Source organism: Sminthopsis crassicaudata, chromosome 5 (genome assembly GCF_048593235.1).
Source record: "Sminthopsis crassicaudata isolate SCR6 chromosome 5, ASM4859323v1, whole genome shotgun sequence".
NCBI lineage: Eukaryota > Metazoa > Chordata > Mammalia > Dasyuromorphia > Dasyuridae > Sminthopsis > Sminthopsis crassicaudata.
In genome coordinates, this window is record NC_133621.1 from 206,514,702 (window position 1) to 206,536,055 (window position 21,354).

The window sequence follows — 21,354 nt, forward strand, 5'->3', positions numbered from 1 at the left end:
CCCAAGACCAGTATAGGCTTTGGCAGAAAAAAATACAACTTTCTCTTGCCCCAGAGGCATATTTCTTAAGCCAGTGCAAAAAAAGTCAAGTCTAGTGGCCTAGAGGGGGAAGGGAAGGAAGAGTCAGCACCTTCTGCCTTTTGGAGTAGTTGAAAGTGACAAGTTGATTTAAGTACCAGAAACCCAAGCACTGGAAAGGGAAGTGCTAAAACCCCTCCAAACCATAGATGATGACTTCATCCCATTAACTTTGACCTTGTTATTCAGCTCTTGGCCAAAGCACAGGAGGTTTTCCCTATCAGACAAGGGATTCTCTAAAGGCTACTTTGAGTGCTATCTGATGGTACCCGGAATAAACACCAGATGCCCTCAGGACAAACTCAAAGTGGTTTTTGTGATTTATGTATATTTTTTAAATCTTTTTTTATTTTATATCTCTGCTCCTATACTTACTCATTTCTGTAGGTGTTCATCAAATGAAATAATTATAAATAAAAAATTATATATATTTAATTGTAATTATTTATAAAGCTTTTAGTATAGTGTCTGGCACATAATAGGTGCTTAATAGACTACTTGGCTCTACATTCACGTTTCACTGGGAGTAGCAGTGATCAACTCCCAAATGAATTGTTAAGTCTGTTGAAATAAACAGTAGTCTACTTAAAATTAAGGTCATTTCTATTTGAGAAACACAGCTACTTAAACACCAAAGACAGCCTGAGTTATTCAAATGGGAGTTATCCAGCTTCATTCCATTTAAAAGGATGACTTAAATGATACATCAGAAGCAATTGACTGAGAAAAATAATAGCTAATATTTATATGATGCTTACTATGTGCTAAGCACAATATTATCTCTTAATCCTCATTCGCAACAAGCCAGGAAGATAGGTGCTATTATCCCCATTTTATAGATGAAGAAACTAAAGCAAACAGAGGTTAAATTATTTATTTGTCCAGATTCACAAAGAGAACGTATTTGTGTTTCTCTGTTCTCATTTACACTTTACACATTAGATCCAACACAAAATTCTACATAAATCACTAGCAATGTTTTTCTACAGATTCTTTTGCCAATAAATTACCTGTTACACTAATGACCTACTGTTTTCTGTGATTTTGCATAGTATCACAGATTTTTTAATTCCTCCCCCCGCAAAAAAAAAATCCTTAGATATTATATATGGTTCAAAATTCTCATTTTATAATTAAAGAAATTGACTTCAGAATAGTAAAAAGACCTGTCCAAGATTAAACAAAACTAGAACTTAAATTCAGGTCTCTGGATCCTCATTCCAAAGTTCTTTCTCCTTTTACATGTTGCCTTTTGGTTTTTTTTGTTGTTTGTTTTTTTTTTTTTTTTGTCTAGAAACAAGGTTTCCTCAGAAAGTACTTCTAGTTTCTCCAAATGACCCTTTGTCCTAATGGGTAAAGCATAGAATAATGAAAAGACCCTAGGATTTGGAGATAAAAGATAACAGGAAACTTAGGTTCAAGTGCTGGCCTTTCCAACTATTAACTGTGGGTCGTTTAGCAAGATGTGTTTTCTTTCTGGGTCTCAGTTTACTTACCTATAAAATTGCACAGATGGATCTGACTAATAATTGACATTTATATGATGACTTATAAAGTCTGTGAAGTGCTTTAAATATCATGATAGGATCACAGAATTAAAGCTATATCTATATAAAGGGTCTTCGAGACCATAGAATACAATTCTCTCATTTTGCAGAAAAACATCTCAATTAAGCCCCACACAACCACTCAAGGAAGCAATGGTCTTTAAGATTCCTTCCAGCTTTTGAGGCAGCTAACCAAGTCTGTCCATTACTGTGCAGAGGGGAAAATTTTCAGTTGTCACTAACTTTTCTTAACTAACATATATAGGTTGTCTGGCAAACATGCTAAAATAGTTATGAAAATTATTCTGTTTTTAATCTGCCTCCATAACATGTTCAATATTTGATTGTGACCCTGGCAACATGAATAATGAATGATGATTATACCACCTTATAAATAGTCAAAGCTCACATATATAAGAAAGGGAGATTGCAAAAGTACCCAATGCAATGAGGGACATTGATTATTTAGGTTTGCATTCCATCTTATCTACATATCTTCTCATGAAGACACAATCTAATTTTGAAAATAATGTGGCTAAAATAGTTTCTAAATTCCAACAGAAAGAAAACATGAAAACAGCCTATGAAAAAAATAATACATTCAGTAGCTTCCCACAAAAGTAAGCCTTTAGTCTTGCTCTGCAGTAAGTTTTGTCTTATGTTTTGGGTAACTATTTCCAGTGACCAACAGCTTGATTTCTTCTGCCCTGGGAAGAAAAAAAAAAGGATCAAATATGGACACAACACAACTTTAAAAGGTTCATCAATTGACTCAGTAAGGTGTTTAAGAAATAGCAGATTCTTCATTGGCCCAATTCGTCCATGTTCATAAACCAAAGTTGTAAATATTCAGAAATTATTTATCTGAATTCTTAATGTTCTAAAAAAAAAAAAAAGGAGAAATCATGATGTGCCTCTCTATATATTTATTATGAAGATAACTTTTCATCAACTATACATTAATATATTGGAGAAACGAATTGGAAAAAAAATACTTCCATGTATCCATGGAACAAGGAACTCTATAAACTAGTAGAAAAGAGCATAAGAGATGCCATTAATCATGGAGTGATGGAATGGAATTGGACGTGACAGACTTGCAGGGTCCTCCAGATTCAGTTTTAGGATTAAAAGTCAAATTCCTTTCCAGTAAAATTTTACTACAAGCAAAATATTTCTGTGCTTTTGCCAATGGCTCACTTGCTTGACAACCACAAACAGTACTGGTGCCCAAGGTACTGTGATAGTGTTTTATAAAAATGCCCTCAAGGAGTTTACAATCCACTGGGAGGATTAGAATGGACACGGATAAGTGGAATACAAGTTAAGGAAGAATGGGAATAAAGGAGAAATGCAGGCAAACTGTCCTAGTGGTTTCAGCTGGAAGGAACCAGAGAAGGGCTTCACAGATGAAGGGATGCTGAGCTGATCTTTGAAGAAAAGGATTCTTAAAAGTGGAAATAGGAAAAAATCCATCCCAGGAAAAGGGGAAGACTTCTATGAATGTGGAGGAAAATTAGCAGTCTAATTTGGTTATAACAGTGTATGTGAGATGCACTCACCCAAGAATGTGAAGTAAGACTGAAAAGGTAGTGAGAACCAGTTTTCAATAAGATGACATGACAAGACAATAAAGCAATGTTGACATTCCTTTTACGTTCACTGTAACTAGATTTGACTCGATGTGATATTATTACTAAAACTTCAAAGTGTTAATTTATTTCCTTGAAGGGTGACCTTAGTGAAATTGTCACATATCACTAAAGGTACCTACAATAATCTAAGTCTCTTGACTTTTCAATGCCATGTTGGATTTCCAGTAGTTACCTAGGCACCAACTTATTTAAATTTTTAACCATTAAGGACCACAGCCAATCACTTATCAGAACTTATTCCAACACAGGACCAAAACTTTCAATTACAAGCTCACCCTAACTGTTGGGCATACCAGTCAACACTAATGGACTCTTGGGAGTATATTCTATATAAATTTCAGAACTGTTACCTACATTGTTTTCATGGTCAGTTTGAGTCTCTGTATTTTTAAACCAACAGTCCCTCATTCCATACCTGAAATGAATGCACTCCATCTTCACTCCTAAATTTCTCTTTTCCTTCAAAACAGCTCCATGAAAAATGCTACCTACCTCCAGAAAGAGAACTAATAGACTCCAAGTGGAGATTAAAGCATACTCTTAAAATTTTTTTCTTGCTTTTTAAAAAAACATGCTATGGAAATAAGTTTTGCATGATTTCACATATATAATGGGTAACATATTGTTTGCCTTTTTCAATGGATAGGGGAGAAATTAGTTTTGAAAAGGGGGAGAATTTGGAACTCAAAATTTAAAAAGAAATTCAAAAATAAATTACACTTTAAAATTTTCCTAAGGGGAAAAAACTAGCTCAAAAACAACCTTCTATAGGGAAACTACTGATCCCTCTCCCCCTCCCCCAACTATTCTCAATTTTCTTCATTTTTCCTCTTTATAATCATTATGTAAATACTTATGCATATTTAGCTTCCCCATTAAAATAAACTTCTGGATAAGGATCATTTCATCCTTTGTATTTCTACCTCTGCAGTCCAGCACAATGACTGGCATAAAGTAGGTGCTTAGAAAATATTTTTTGTTTTGTTTTTTTTTTTCCCATCTTTGGTTGAGTTACTCTAAGAAAGAAAAATACGTTCCTAAGACCATGTTTAGCTAAAGAGCTTCATTGGTTTCAATCTGTATGAAATCCATCTCTGGCCCCTATTAGCTATGCAGTTATAAGCCATTTGATTTTTCAGTCATTTGTAAAATGAGGAGATTGGGCCAGATCAGTGGTGTTAAACTCAAGTAGAAATGGGGGCCGCTAATCCATTACATAAGATCTCTGAGAATCACCTGTTGATTTAGAAAATGATAGAGCCATTATTTATTATATTGTATTTTTATTTATTTTGTTAAATATTTCTCAGTTACATTGAAATTTGGTTTAGATAACACTTGTGGCCCACAGACCTTATGTCTGGATTTCCAAAGTCTCTAAAATTCTGAGATACTACATTATGAAAAATAAAGATTTGGGGAACAGGAAGTTATTGAGCCCGGGTGTTTAGAGGGATGTTCTGTGATAAATATAATAGCTTACATTTAGGAATAGAGAGTAGACTCATGATTTCAGTCCTATTGGGAACTGACAAATTCCCTCCCATAGCAGAACAGCTCTTTCCCTGCAAGTTATGGAGAACTCAGAGCAAATCTTACATGGAGGTCAGAAAAAGCAATACAAGGACTCGATTAAGAACTTTAGAATTGGATACATGGGAGATGCTGGCACAGGACTGCCCAATATAGTATGCCCTCATCAGAGTAGGTCTGTGCTCTGTGAGCAAAGCAGAATTGAATTAGCTCAGAAAAACCATGAGATGTACAAAGTTGGAGAATCCACCCCAAATGTTCATTGGAGACTCTTTATGGAACAGAACCAAAACAGATTAAAATGTAATTGGGAAACATTTAACAAAATCGGTAAGATTAAATGTTTAAAGTTGGAAATATGCACCCACAAGAATCTTCTGAAGGGTTTGGTGGGCCTTGTTTGTCCTTGAATTTGATACCTCCACAGAAAACCATACTGTCTCTTTAATGACAAATATATGACTGGATTTTTCTCTTTTCTGTTACCTTTCACAGCTTGCTTCAGGAAAAGATGAGAATAAATGAACCTGTTCATGCCTAATTCTTTTTCGACAATCTACATCTTTGTGTTCATTCTCCACCACATTGTGGGAGTTGCTCTCTGGATTCATGAGACTTTTAATAGTCTTTATATTTTGTCGAAAATCATGGAGCAGAGCCTCGTATGGCTTGGATTTCAGTCTCTTCTTCTTGGCATTCTAAAAAGAAGCAAATTGGGAGAGGCAAGTAGATCTTAAAATAAAAAACAAACAGGTTTATTTGATGTTTATTTTTAATAAGAGGGAAGAACTGTGCCTTACAACTCAATGTCATTGTTTCAAATGTCATCTGACAAACATTCCCAAAATCTCTTTGTTGCCCTTGGGAACCAATTTAAACAAGCACACCTATGCTTTTTCGGTGGATCCCTGAATCCATGCAACTTTTCTAGAAAACAATTTGGAATTATGAGAGTAAATAAATCATTATTTAGATCTATGATTTTAAAATGTTTTTAAAATATCAAAACAAAAGTCTTCATGTGGATTATAGTAGGGATCTCAGAAATCCAGACATTTCTCTCTCACATTTGTCATTTTACCTGTTATAATGCAGTCAGCTCAACTAGATAAAACAAGCTTGAGACATCCAGGCAAGGTTAACCATTTTGGTTAGCAAGCCTTTTTTGATCCTATCATTTCTAATCCTACTCACGTTCTTAGTCATAGTTGCCACTGTCAATTGGTAAGCTGCAAAAACCAAGGCTGAAAAACATCTTTTGTGACAAGCAGCAAGTCTGAACCTGAAAAATGGCCCACATGCTTACTTCTCTGGGGATTTCTCCCAAGCTTTCCTGAGAAAATGTCATGCATATTTCATCAGATAGAAAATAGATTGCCCATAAATATAGCCCATCATGAGTCTTCTTTTTATTATAAACATTGGCCTTTGTATCCAGCTGTTATGAAACTCATATTTGTACCAGCTATTAAGCAAGTCTTCTTTGATTTTTCTATTTTTAAAAATAAATTATCCCTCCCCGCATCTCTGCCTAAAGGTAATTAGTTGTCATTCAAAATCCCCATTGCTTGATAGACAAGGTTTGGAAATAGACAGGCAGAGGTCACCTTAAACATGGTCAATCTTATTGAAAAGCAATGTACAAATGAGATTTTTATCTGTTGAATAATTTCTCTGTGATACTTGAAAGTCTCAGAGGATAATAAGAGCTATCTTGCTCTTGCTCAATGGGGTAACATTTCTATGCATTTGGGAGGGGGGATGAGGCAACTGAGGTTAAGTGAAGTGCCCAAGGAGTTTGGGATCACACTTGTACTCAAGTCCTCCTGACTCCTGGGCCACTGCTCTATGCCTTATGGTATTTGGTTGCCCCTGGGGTAACAGTTCTGTCTTCAACTCTGAGTCCCCAGGATGGCTGGTAGTCTGTCAGGTACCGAGCCACAGCTGTGGGAGATGTCTTCAGTTCAGTGGAAGTGGGGACACCTACCCCAGCTCACTCCAAGAACCAGCTCAAGACAACGCCAGAGCCCTTTCCTAATTCCTTCAGTTGTTAGTGAACCTCTTCATGACTATAGATTAATTTTGTGCCTTTGATCTTTTTATCTATAAACATATAAACCCTCAGAAAAATATAAGCACTGAGGGCAGGGACTGACTTGTTTTTGTAGCCCTGCCTTATAATACAGTCACCCCAGAATCCACCAGCAATCCACCAGATGCTTTGGAACAGGGATTTATGGGAGGGCTTCTATCTAAGATTATTCTGAAGAATTCTGAGAGAAAGACTCCAAAAGGATAATGAATAGGAGACAGACTGGTGTGCCCCCCATCCTGGAAACATATGAAGAGACATTGGTTCGGGGTCTGTTCTTTTGGTCTGAGAAACCACTGTGAACATCTGATTGCCTCCTGAGGAAGGCAATGTGTTTAGTGTAGTGGCTGAGGATGAGGAGGCAGTAGGATGCTGAAGTTAACTGCTTCTATGAAGAGCCTCTGCCTCCCCCTCCCCCCTTTCCTCTCCCTCCCTAAGCCAGAGAGGAAACCAAATCATTAACTATCTCCTACCCACTCCCCAGGTGTCTTAACTGTAAAAAGCTGTTACTGTTCTCTCCTTCCCCCTTTCTCCTACAATCTCTTTTCTTGCTATTCTATATCATGACTAGAGAAAAGAATTAGCATGCTAATCTCCATTTGTGTATAAGATTATTTTAAAAAATAGGGGCAGGGGGACAAGGATAAATATGGTTAAATCAGTACTCAAGCAGTATCTACTGGGGAAGGGGGACCAGGGGAAGTATAATAAGCAGGGGGAGATCAGAAATCCAAAAAATTAGAAATTATCACCACCCCTACAGAAGTAATAGAATTTCCACTAGACTATTGTTATTAGCAGATCATAAGTTTAAGACAAAAAAGAGAAGAGGAAAAAGACTTATCCTGATGCATTGCTGTGTTTACTTCTATCCCTTTTCCCCCATGCATGGCAATCTTCTATTAGAGAGTCCCAGGCTTCGTTCTTCATGTGTGTATTACATGTTACATGTGCTTTCCAAAAAGTTTTCCATCTGTGTTGGATATGTGTATTCATAATTCCTAGCAAGGTACCTGGCCATCCCAGAATCTCCCACTTATGTATCTCATAGAACTTTAGAGAGGGATGTGTGAATTATTTGTAGGGAGTGCTGAGAAGAAGAAGAGAAGGCACTCAATAAGTCCTTACTAATCAATTAAAAGATTAATCAGTTTCTGATTTTTTTTGTGTGTGTGGGAGGACAGATTGGAGGTAATTGGGATTAACTTGCTCATCATTAAACAGTATGAGACTGCATTTAAACATTCATGCTGAAATTTGGACCTTATTCATTTGAATATTCAGCATTCATGCTGAAAAGGGACACCATGATCAGTATTCTATTCCTAGCTGCCCCTATTGCTCTGTGATGGCTAGTGATGATCATCTCTAGATTTTATTGAAGAAGAGGACAAGAAATGAGGAGAGGGATTTTTTTTCAGAGTCAACACTGGTAAAACAGAAAGAATATTGAATTTGAAATTGTGAGAGACCTGTTTTCAAATTCTAGCTCTACATTTAACAGCTGTGTGACTCTAGGCAAATCATTATTCTCTTTGAGCTTCATTTTTTTCATCTGTAAAATGGGAGTGATAAAATTTCCACTGTCCACTTCATTACCCATCAATATTATCTGTTACCAATGATATGATAGTAATATTTTTGAGATTGGAGACAGTATGATAATTTTTAGTTTTTGTATTCCCAGTGACTAGCATTTTCAAAAATGATTAGTGAATTAATGATTAATAAATACTTAAAGTCCACTATTTAAGCACAACCTAGTAAGATATTTATTATAAATCTCCCTCATAGAAAAAAAAAAACCAGTAGAGGAGTGGGAAGAAGGGAGAAGAAGGCAGAAGGAATAGTGGTAATATTTACATGACACTTGAAGGTTTACAAAGAGTTTCAAATATGATATCTCCTTAGATCCTTCAAAACAACCCTATGAAAGAAATACCAGAAATCTCAATTTTGCAAATTAGAAGACAGAGGCTCATAGAGATTAATGGCTTGCCCACAGTAACATAGCCCATTAGCATCTGAAAGAATATCTCATGACTTCAAACCCAGGAAGGAGTATCAGAAGAGGAATCAGGTCACATCCCATTTTATAAACTTATTATTTACTTGAGGAGAGACCTTGTGGCTGATAAGATGACAGAGCAGTTGTTTTTAGCAGCTTTCAATGACCCAAAAACTTCATGAAATGTACTGAAAATAGAGTAACTAAAATTGAATCTACAAGATAATATAGATTACAACAAAATGTAAAAAAAAAAAAAAAAAAAAAAAAAAAAAAAAAAAAAAAAAAAACCACTTCATGGAATAATTTCAGAGAAATCCTCAAAGCTCCAAGTCAGTGTATCCCAATCCACCACAAGTCTCTTGAATGTTTAGATATATGAAGTGCAAGCAGTCTCACAGAGTCCTACCAGTTACATCTCACTGGAAGATTTTAATTAGCTAATATGAATTCACCCAAGAAATGTGAATAATATTGTTTTGCTTCCTACCTGGCCCCCTCAGTAGGCAACTGGATTCAGGGATGGATAGGAGAAGAGTAGCTATGGGGAGACTCTTCCTGCCCTGCAATTCCAAGAGATGTGAGCAATCTCAAGGTGAGGGAAAGGGCTAAGGAAACAGGCTAAGATTGCCCAACAGTCCATCCCTGGAGGATTAAGCTTCCTTAGAAGGCATAAAGAAACAGTACTGTAACAACAACCAACTGTGAAAGATTTAGCTATTTTTATCAATACAATGTTCCAAGACAATTCCAAAGGACTCATGACAAAAAATACTATTCACCTCCAGAGAGTAAACTAATGAGTGCAGAATGAAACGTGTTTGGTTTTTAATTTTTCTTGCTTTTTTTTTTTTTTTTTTTTTTGGCAAGATGGCAATTGCGGAGATAAGTTTATTTATTTATTTATTTGATTATCTATTTATTTATTTATTTATTTATAATAGCTATCATATTTCCTTCTCAATGAATGGAAGAGGAAGGGAAGGAGAGAATTTGTAACTAGACATAATTGTTCTTTAAGGAAGGGGGAAAGATCAAAGCATGAGAAGAGAATCCAAAGGCAAATGAATGAGAATAAAAAGAAAGTCCTCAACCAAAAGTTCCAAGAAAATGGCTAAGTTGAAACCTACTTTCTTTTTTTGTTGGGGTTTTTGTTGTTGTTGTTGTTTTTTAAATTTATTTTTAATACACATTACTTTATGAATCATATTGGAAGAGAAAAATCATAATAAAAGGAAAAAAACATGGGAGAGGGAAAAAAACAGAAAAAAAGAAGTTAACATAAAATGTATTGATTTACATTGTCTCCCCAGTTCTTTTTCTGGATGTAGATTTTCTGTCCAAAATCTGTTGGGATTGCTTTGGATCATTGAACTACTGAGAAAAACCAAGTCTTTCACAGCTGATCATTCACATTTCTGCTGCTACTGTGTAGAATACATCCCTGGTTCTGCTTGAAACTTACTTTCTAAACAGATAAAGCAGCATAAAAGTTCATAAGGACAAAATAAATAGTGAGCAAAACAAAGAGAATCCAAAGTATTAGGATTAAAAAAAGAAGAAAAATTCTGCAGAATTCCTGGATAACATGGAACAATTTCAAGAAACTCTATAAATGGTTTAAAAGACAAATTAAATCTTAAAAAAGAAAAAAAACCTAGGAATGGATTTTGATCAGAAATAAGAACTCAATATATAATTTGCAAAATGCAAATTGCAAAATAGGAAAAATGTAATATACAATAGACAATTTCTCTGAAGAAATAGAGGCTCTGAGGGAGAAAAATAACAAATTTGGAATCAAACTAAAGTGGAAGAAACTTTGGAAGAGAAGCTTCAAAAAAAGTGAGAATTCATCAAATCTATACAAACCAATGTGATTGGGCTTGAAGACAGGCTACAAAGAGATATCTTAAGGCTCATAGGTGTCCCAGAAGAATTTGTTTCAAATTCCAAGGATAAATCATGGTTAATTTTTACAATTTTAAAGTTAAACAAAAAATTTTGTAAACAGTCAAATGTAAAATTAAAAGTTGATTTTTAATTCTATTTGTTTAGAGCTGTGGATTTCACATTTTCCTTCTCTGTGTGAGTCTAAATTCCTTCCCCTTCAGGTCACTTGGGTCACCATTCTGTTTTTGTGACTTGTACTTCCACATTTGTAACTTTACTAACTGCCCAGATTCTGGAGAATTTTATCTAAAGACTAATCTCATCAATTTATTAAACTATTGCTTTTGCAATTTCCATTCCCTGCAGACAAATCCTGTCACGTAACAATTGAGCCCATCTCCCAATGAAGTAAAGGAAGAGTTGAGATGACAGAACCCAATTGTAGTCAGTCTAACCAATACCTATATTACTTGAGGTTTTGTTTGGTCATTTTATTAATCACCATAAAAGATCCCATCGAGTTTTTGGCTGCTGAGGAACAATTGCCTCTGTTTATTGATAAATGACTACCTTGCTAATAAAGATAATATGCTCAAAATTCTACTTCAATTTACCTTAATTTCATCATGACAGTTGATGACCATGAAGGAGCTCTAGTGAGGGATCCTGTCCTTGGACTCCCTAGTGCATGTCAATAGATTTCTACTAAAGGAGATCTTTGCCAAAAGCCACTCAGAGTGTCATCCCTCTGAACCAAAGTAACAGCCTCTTTCTCTACAGAAAGAATTGGTGGAATCTGTAGGATATTTAGAAAGAGCTAATAGGCCTGTAGGTTCTTTTGTGAGAGATCATGAAGATAGAGCTCAGAAATGTAAAAGTGCACTATCAAAATATTACATATAGACTGCTGCTGTTGAGCTCAATTTTCAAGTTGTCACCATATTTGACATTAGGATAATATGTTTGGAAACTGCAAAAGTAAGTTTTTATCTTTAAAGTTTAATTTGAATACAATTTAGGACGTCAAAATTAATATTTAAAAATGTATGCTCTTATTGTAAAACCATTATATAAGAAATGTTAAGAACTGAAAAGTCCAACTCTTGATTTGGAAGTTACAAAAATCCTATCAAACCTTGTACTGGATATTTTAAAGAAAATAAGGGAATATTGAATTTACAGAGGAAACTATCTAGATTCTGAAAAGTACAAAATGGATCTCACTGGATCCCTGGAGAGTGATAAGTTTATAATTTAAAAGAGGAAAGAGAAACAGGGGGGGGGGGATTGAACTTGTTTCACTTATCAGTAAAAAGATAGATTGAAACTGGGATTATCAGTGGATTTTCAGGAACAATTAGCTATTTAGATTTATCTGGCTTTTAGGAATTACTTCTATGAAAAGAGAAAGATTTGTAACCGACTTAAAAGTAAACAAACTTCAATTTGCAAGAATGTTTTGTGAACTTGATTGTCTAAGTAAACCAAAGACCAAAAGATATAGACATTTAAAAATGGAGAATTGATACATAGGAATGCAAAGTATTTTAAAATCATGTTTTTTGTTAAATATTATTTTTATTAAATACAAGTTGCATCAAATTATTTACTCAAGCAATAGTACCTTTTCTGGATGCTAGTAAAAGGGCTACTTAACATACTGTTGAAACCACAATGGATATATTTAGAATTCTTTTGAATAAAATATTTTACTTAAATTTGGAAGGTGCTGAATATGCTAGGCCAAAAGAGTTTTAGAAGTTTGTATGCAGTGTTAGCCCTCTAGTTCTGTTTGTTACAATACCACTTTACATTTACTGTTGATCTTCTAATTTTCTTTAAACACATAAAGGCTAATCTTATGTCAAAATGATTTAATTAGAATAAAATTATGTAATTCAAATCTGAAGCACAATATTGCTTTATTAATAATATAAGCCAGTTGACTGAATGTTATTGATCAAGAGATTAATTTTAGACAATTTTTTTTGCTAAGACAATTGGGTTAAATGATTTGCCCAGGATCACACAGCTAGGAAATGTAAAAGACAATCTTTTTTTAAAAAAGAGATTAATTTTAACAATATTTTTTTGAAAAATAATGAAATAGCCAAGGAAACGTCCAGTAATATTAGTTCTGTTGATAATCTAGGATATGATTGGGAAATTAAATAGGAGAAAATTCAGAAAACTTATCCTCTTAGCAATTTTAGACAGACACTGCTCTTTCCTTAAACAAACAAGCAAACAACTTTCCAAGGTTAATACAGTTATTCCTTTCACATCATAGAGATTAGGGGCATGATATTGGAAGAGGGAGTTTGTAAAGCTATTCTGAATCAGAATTTTGCAAGGAGACAAAAAATGGAGTCAAGATTAAACATACAGTGAGCCACTAGAAAATGTAGGCAGGAGCTGGTTCATCTAGAAATACAAATGAAGTATTTAGACTAGTTCCTAGATCTAAAAGAAGTCATAAAAACTAAATATTTTAATTAACATTATCATACTAAATATTCACAATTTCCAAGCTACTGGAAGAAAAAGCTTGCAAAACATAGAGACCAAGCAAAAGAAACTACAATCTTATCTGGCCCTGCTACTTGAGTTGTATTAAGGATGTTTTCAAGTAAGCCTAAAAAGAATGACCTTAGAACTTATTTTTTCTTTGAAACTCTAAATAAGCATTCATTTTATTCACCCATACAATAATCCATAAAACATTAAAATAAAGAAGAATGACAGCAGGATAGTAACTTATTGCAAAACCATTTCTTTCAAACTCCACCAAATTCTGAGGCTATCAATTTTTTTTGCCAATTGCTAATTTTTTTTGTTGTTGTTAAAAAAAATTTGATGTAGGAAACTTGTTAATTTTCTGTTGTTTTAAGTTAAGAATTTTATACAAAGAGTTTTCCATACACTCTACCCAACAGCTTTAATGGTGTTTAAATACAAATCTTTATGTGATTTAAATACTAAATATATTCTCTTGATACATGTAGTATATAGTATAAGTCATTATTTGAAAGAGAGGTTCATCTCACTATATAGTTACCTGCTCCTTCTTTATAGGTGCTGTCACTTGAAGCAATGGTTGAATTTTAGGCAAAATGTGTTCTTTCATTTTATTATCTAACTCTATGTGGTTTTTTGAAGCTGAAGCAAGTGTGCTCATTTTTTCATTAATTTCACTCTGTGAAAATCTGTAAGGAAAAACAAATTGTGAATTCTAAGCATAAATTATAATCCAGAACAGTCTTGTAAAGAACACACACAGTCCACCATTATTTAACCTGGTTAAGGAATGAGTCATTCTAATTAATTAAATTAATATAGAATGGGTCCATTCAAGAACACTATCCCCCCAAAATAATCATTTTGCTTTGGTTTGTTTTCCCCCAGCCCAGAAAACTCTCTGAGATATTTCAGAGTATAGTTCAAATATAGCTCATGCCTATCTCCCATAAATAAAAGTCAAAGCCACCTCAACTCCCATTTAAGCATCCAAAACAATAGTACATAATGAGTAATGGACAACCTTTATTCCACCTTTCAGAAAATGCAGGAAAAAGAAAGATTTACAAAAGTTCATTGAAAAGGCAGAAAGTAAACAAATCATACTTAAACAATTATCCCCACTCTTCAAATCCCCACTTTCATCAAATGCTACATAGTTTTCCAAAGTTGCTATCCACACTGTGGATTGAACTTCCTCTGAAAGTAAACTAGGATTGCAGGATAAGTAAATACTTAATATTGTACTGTGTCTTACTTTCTTCCCAAAGAAGGAGGGAGAGAGGGAAGGAAGGAGGAGAAAATAGTGATTTTTTTTAAAAATTAGGTAGGGGCAGCTAGGTGGTGAAGTGGATAGAGCCTGAAGTCAGGAAGACCCGAGTTTAAATGTGGTCTCAGACATTTAACACTTCCTAGCTGTGTGACCCTGGAAAAGTCACTTAACCCCAATTGCCTCAGAAAAAAAATAGTGATTTCAAAACTTAGCTCAGGTGATACCTTCTACTGGAGGCCTATTTAGTAGCCCTTTTCCCCCATCCTAAATTTATTTTACTTTGCACTTACTTCTGCATAGGTAATTTCCAATCTCTTACCTCATTCTCACCTTCAAAATATAAAGTCCCTGGGGCAAGAACTGTTTTTTTCTTTGAATATTTATTGTCTTCCACGAAGCAATCACTTAACGAGATTTTTTAAATTGAATTACCATATAAGAATAGCTGCTAGAATACACAGTGTTAACTTTTTTCCCTCAAAGACCTTAAAGACAAAATTTCCTTAATATCACATCTAATAAAGCATAACATCTACCCTTCAACTGTTTTACTCTAAAGTTACCAATCATGTTTCAGGTCATCATCATGAGCAACAATTTTAAGTTGAGTAATTACTACTAGCTTAAAGAAAGCTTCCTTTTTTTAGGTGCTCTAAATCACTATTAAGACAACTCTGAGGTACCACTACATACCTGTCAGATTGGCTAAGATGACAGAAAGATGACAAATGTTGGAGAGTATGTGGGAAAGCTGGGACACTGATGGCATTGTTGGTAGAACTGTGAAAACATCCGGTCATTCTGGAGAGCAATCTGGAACTATGCTCAAAAAGTTGTCAAACTGTGCATACCCTTTGATCCAGCAGTGTTAGTACTGGGTTTGTATCCCAAAGAGATCTTAAAGAAGGGCAAAGAACCTGTATGTGCAAGAATGTTTATGGCAGCCCTCTTTGTAGTGGCCAGAAACTGGAAACTGAGTGGGTGCCCATCAACTGGAGAATGGCCGAACAATATGAATGTTATGGAATATTATCATTCTATAAGAAATGATGAATAGAATGATTTCAGAGAGGCCTGGAGAGACTTACATGAACTGATGCTGAGTGAAATGAGCAGGACCAGCAGATCATTGTACAAGGAAACAAGAAGATTATATGCCAATCAATTCTGATGGATGTGGCTCTCTTCAACAGTGAGATGATTCAGACGAGGACTGTGAGAACTGAATGTGAATCCCAACATAACATTTTCACTCTTTTTGTTGTTGTTTGCTTGCATTTTTCTCATTTTTTTCCTTTTTGATCTAATTTTTCTTATGCAGCGTATTTGTGGAAACATGAATAGAAGAATTGCACTTGTTTAATATATATTGGATTAGTTGCATCTAGGGGAAGGGGTGCGGGAAAGGGTATGAAAAAAATTTAGAACCCAAGATTTTGTAAAGGTGAATGTTGAAAATTATCCATGTATATATAATTTGAAAATAAAAAGCTTTAATTTTAAAAAAGAAAAGCTTCCTTTTAAAATAGATCCTTTTAATTACATGAAATTGAAAAGGTTTTTCGCCAACACAATGCAAGAGGATAAGATAAGCAGGTAGGAGGAATGGAGGTGTCATCACATGTCGACAGAAATTCCCAGCATCCCCTTACTCAGTCATACCAAAGGAAGGGAGGACAACAATATGGCTCAGAAACCAGCCCTCTCAGCCTAAGGGAGGCTGAGGAAGAATGGAGAGATTGCAGCTGGAGAAGGACCTGGGGCAAACAAGAAGCCCCAGTGAAAGTAAAGTTAGTGGGGCAGATGAAGAGGGTTAGGTATTGAAATTGCAAAAGACTTGGCCTGGAAAAGAGTGGAGAATGCAGCAGATTGGAGCCAGAATACCATTGAGCAGTCATTATATTGAATATTATATTGAATATTAGCAGTCATTATATTGAACTTTTGTGTTGCCATGAGCTGACCAGTTCACTTCTCCCTAATGATCAAAGGATGTTCATTGGAGATGCAGAATGAAGTTTGTTTTATTTGGAGGTTTGGAGACTTGAAAATTCTCTTCTTGTGCTCTCTTGGAACCAGGGATCCCCTTCCTTTTCGCCCACCTCAGTTACTTACTTGCTTTTCCTATTTCCTAATGAAAAGGATGATAAATGAAAACCAGTTATTCTTTCTTTTACCCCTCTGCCCTTTTAGCTGCAGATGGCAGAGCCACATTTGGAACAGTTATCCTTTTTCTAGGTACTGTTTTAGATTTCTTTCTCAGTATGTGACAATTAGAATAGCTATTTGAATCTGTGCCAGTTCCATTTACATGAATCTAAGCAGTGAGACTGGGCAAAGAGTCTGAATCAATGTAATTGGGGAGTAGATTTAAATTACTGAGATTTTATAAACCCAATTTGGCCTCTTGCCAGCAAAAAACTGGCTTGGGGGTTCAAACCACATATTTAAATGATATTTTAGAGTTTGATAGAGAAAGAGAATAATACTTGGGGACCAGTTGCCTGCTGAGATGCAAACCAGACAAATAAGAGTCAATATGTAAGTGTATAAAATACAGGAAATGTTTACTTTCTTTTTCCCACTCCTGGTTGCCAGATTTTTTTTCAAATGTATTTTATTTTTAGCAAGCTGAGGTTTTAAAACAAAGCCATGCCCCTATAAAGGGAGGAGGAATTAGTTACTGGGAAAAGGAAAAATCATATTCCCAGTGGATGGATGAACTGAAAGATAGAGATGACTTCATGATAGGAAGGAGTTCACTCTCCAGAGCCAAATGATGGTTTATATTTGATTACAATGCTTAAATATGTTCACAGTTGATCAGTCTTAATAGTTTCTTATTTAAGGATTATTTACATTCTATTGTTAATGTTGTTTAATCTTTTTTTTTTCAGTCATATCTGACTATTCCTATCCCCATTTGGGGTTTTCTTGGCACAGATACTGGAGTAGTTTGTAATTTCCTTTTCCCGATCATTTTACAGATGGAGAATTGAAGCGGACAGGGTTAAATGATCCAGCTAATAGGTGTCTGAGGCCACATTTTAATTCAGGTCACATTTTATAGGATCATAGATTTAGAGATGAAAGAAAAGTTAGAAAGCCTCTAATCCTACAATAAATAGGGACATATTTAAGACTTGAACTCAGGATTTTTGTCTGTAAAGCTGGCAGTTTCTTTACAGCACTCCTCATAACTTGATAAATTTAGAGGGAACACTGGTGTAGGGATCTGAATCAGACCCCATATAATACCACTTATATTCTTGTATTCTCAATTTTGTTCCATCTTCTACATCTAGTTTACAATGTGTTTTTTTAAACGCCTTATTCTATAATGGCAACCTTATTTTATTCCAAACCCCATGTCTTACATGGCAATCTTACTAAAAGTACCTTCAATGCATCTGTATCCTCATCTCTCACTTTGGGACTTCTCTGATTCTTTCTCCCTGTCCCAGGAATCTTATTACTGGGAAAACCTTACTTTCCTGTAAGATCTCATCAGCTTTAGTAACCCACCTCTCATCACTTCTCTCAGCCTCTCAGATTGGAGGGTAGGGCCATGGACATTTAAGGAAGATAAGGAGACATCGCCTTATCTCACAACTCCCATTAGATATCTTCTCTTCTTCCTTCCCCCAATCCTTCCCTTCAGCTTTTTATGTTTCATCTTCCCCCATTATTAGATCGTAAGCAACTTGAGGGCAGGAATTATCTTTCTTCCTCCTACCCTCCCTTTCTTGCTCCTTTCTTCCTTCTTCCTGTCTATCTTCCTCCTTCTACCTTCCTTCCTTCTTCCTCCCTTCTTTCATCATTTCTTCCATACTCCTTCCTTCTTTCCACCTTCTTTCTTCCTTTACTTCCTATACTTCCTATACACCAAGACTGCAGGAAAAGAGCCCTGTCCTAACTGATTAAGACAAGTCTCCTTTATTTAAAAAAAAAAAGAAATCTTTACTATCTTATTTAGGTAAATTCCAAAGCTAGCTCAGTACCTGGACAGCAGACCCCCCAGATACACTATAAGTGACACCTACTTAAATGAATTGCCAGCGTCATAGGAAAAGAAATTATACTACTCTTTGTAAAAACTTAAAATATATTTGAAGTAAATTAACTTATCAATTTCCTTTTTTTGTGGTTGTTTGTTTCATTAAACTTCTTCAGAAATTTTGCTGAGTCCCTGAAAGCCATGTTTTTAAAAAAGTGACAACAAATGGATTTAAAGTTTCTATAACAGTTCTAAAGTACAGTAGATAGATATGTATCTCCCCAGTAGCAGCATCGTTTGGCCTGAAGGGAAAAGGTTTTTAGAGAGTAGGGTTTTACTTACTGTATGTAGCACGCTGACACTGACTCTCCTTTTAAGACTGGAATAACCAATGACCAGTCACCCAAGTGTCATCCAGCTACAGGTGACAGGTCTTACCTCAACGGTGAAGGGGAATTCTTAGGAAAATAAGAGGAGGAGCACTGGATCTGAACCTTGCTCACATTCCGAGCCCCATTCCTCTTAGTTACATATTCAACAATGGTAGTCAAGGCGACCTTCCTTGGATCCAGCTTCTCTGTGGTTATCATGGCAGTGCTGATGAAAGGCAGAGGAGAGCCAGAGATTGACATGTTTCCCAATGTAGACTATATAGTGGAACTCTGGCCACCAAAAAGGCTGAAATGTAAATTACACAAGAGACTCAGTATGATTTCATGTGCAGTTTTAAATAACTATTTCACTTATTAATAAATGTTCAAATCACATTTTTCTGACCAGTAGACTATTTTTCTTCCCTTGATGACCACATTAGTTCTGGGTTTAATGATCATCTCTATGCAGATGATAATTATCTTTATACCCAGCCCCAGTCTCTCTCTCATGAGCTCTACATCTCCAGCTGCCTACTGAACATTTCAAATTCATTGCCCATCATCATCTCGGACTCAAGATGCCCAAAAGAGAATTCCTTGTCTTTCCCAAAAATCTAACTCTCTTCCAAACTTCCATTTCTATCAAGAGTAATATCACCCTTGTAGTTACCCAAGTTCACAACTTCATTTCTCACTCCTCATACTTCCTCATTCCGAATGTCCATGTCATTGTCACTTCTACCTTCAAAACAATTCTCCCATCCATCTCCTCTCTATTCACATAGCCACCATATCTCAACTGTGTTACTGCAATAACAGATGTGAGCAAAGTAAAGGAATCAAAAAACAACAAGGGATTTGTAGAAAATGCTAAGGAATCTCACACTTGAAAAAAATGCTATCACTCTCTAGAGAAAAAACTGATGAAGATTGAAGTTTTTTACCTTTATTTTTCCTTTTATGGGTTTGTGGGTTGAGGGTCTATATTTTCTTTCACAACATGATTAATACAGAAATGTGTTTTGCATGACTGCACATATATAACCAATATCAAATTGCTTGCCTTCTCAAAGAGGGCGAAGGACAGAATTTGAAACGCCACATTTAAAAAAAATGAATATTAAAATTTTTACATGTAACTGAGGAAATGAAGTATTAAATAAATACATTTTTAAATTTAAAAAATTATATTTAAATGACAAAAAGGAGTCCCAGATGGAGGTCAGAAAGCAATGGAAGATAAAGGCTAGAAAGTTCAGATTACAGAACATCCTGAGTATAAAATTATGTGCTGCTCATCACTTTAAAGATTTGAGATGGGTTAAGAGATCATCCAGTGTTTCTCAAACTTTTGTCCTCAGTATCTTTATTCTACTAAGAATTATTGAGGTGCTATCCAAAGAGATTTTGTTTATGTGAGTTGTATTTATAGATACTTTCCATATGAGAAATTAAAACTAATTTTGAATTTGTAGGCCCTCAGAGTTTCAAAGATCCTCAGGATCCCTTGGATCACACTTTAAGAAGCACTGACCTGATATGACCTTCTTCCATTAGATTAAATGCTGAGGTCCAGCTAAGTTTACTGACCTGCCAGAAGATCAGTTAACAGATAAGAAGGAGCAGAATCAAAATCCAAAACCAACTTCTCTGACTGATATAATAGAAAATGCTTTTTGGGCAGTGAAGTCATATGATTAGAACTACACATTAAGGACACTGATCTTGCAGGAGGATATAAAATGGATCAAAGAAATAAGCTAGTGTCAAATAAATGATTACAAGTTAAGACAGATAAATGGCTAATGCAAGAGTCCAAATGGAATGAGCACTGACTCTGGATTCAGAGAATCTGAGTTCAAAAAGATGATTACAACAACAAACTTCTCTAAATCATTAAGCTTATTTGGTTTTCAGTTTCCTCATTCCTAAAATACTGGACTTGTGCCAAGGAAGACCTGAAGTCACATTCATTGTCAAAATATATATCAATTGTATGACCCTAGGCAAGTCATTTAACTTGTCTACCTCAGCTTCCTGTGAAATGGGAATAATAATAGCAACTGCACCTAGGTTTGAAAATTTTAAAGCATAGATGCTAACTATCATTATTATTGTTGTTATTATCTTTATTATTATTACAATTATTAAAATGAGAGGGTTAGAGGGCATCTAAGGTACCTTCCATCTGTAAAACCATGATTTTATAATTCTAGAATTTGGTATCGAGGTACAATGTGAATGAGAGATCCGGCAGGCATTAATAGGCAATGTCTGTAACAGACTTCTTGGCATTTGTTAATATCCAAATATCAAATAGGAACCACTAATTTAACAGTCAAAAAATCAATTATCAAAGGAATTTTGTTGCTCTGAGAAAACATTTC

General features: G+C 35.1%; 1 protein-coding gene across 2 annotated transcripts in view; it reads right to left on the reverse strand.

The window, feature by feature from the left end:
* Positions 1-1,234: 1,234 nt before the first annotated feature.
* Positions 1,235-21,354, reverse strand: part of LOC141544041 (uncharacterized) — a 49,037-nt gene continuing 28,917 nt past the window's right edge. For both annotated transcript variants that reach the window (XM_074269698.1, XM_074269697.1), the window contains exons 2-5: positions 19,032-19,271; positions 13,865-14,012; positions 5,300-5,511; positions 1,235-2,332 (exon numbers count right to left, since the gene is read on the reverse strand). In XM_074269698.1, coding sequence (XP_074125799.1) covers positions 2,254-2,332; positions 5,300-5,511; positions 13,865-14,012; positions 19,032-19,225 — 633 coding nt within the window. In that variant the 5' untranslated portion in view covers positions 19,226-19,271 and the 3' untranslated portion in view covers positions 1,235-2,253. The remainder of the gene's footprint in view (positions 2,333-5,299; positions 5,512-13,864; positions 14,013-19,031; positions 19,272-21,354) is intronic.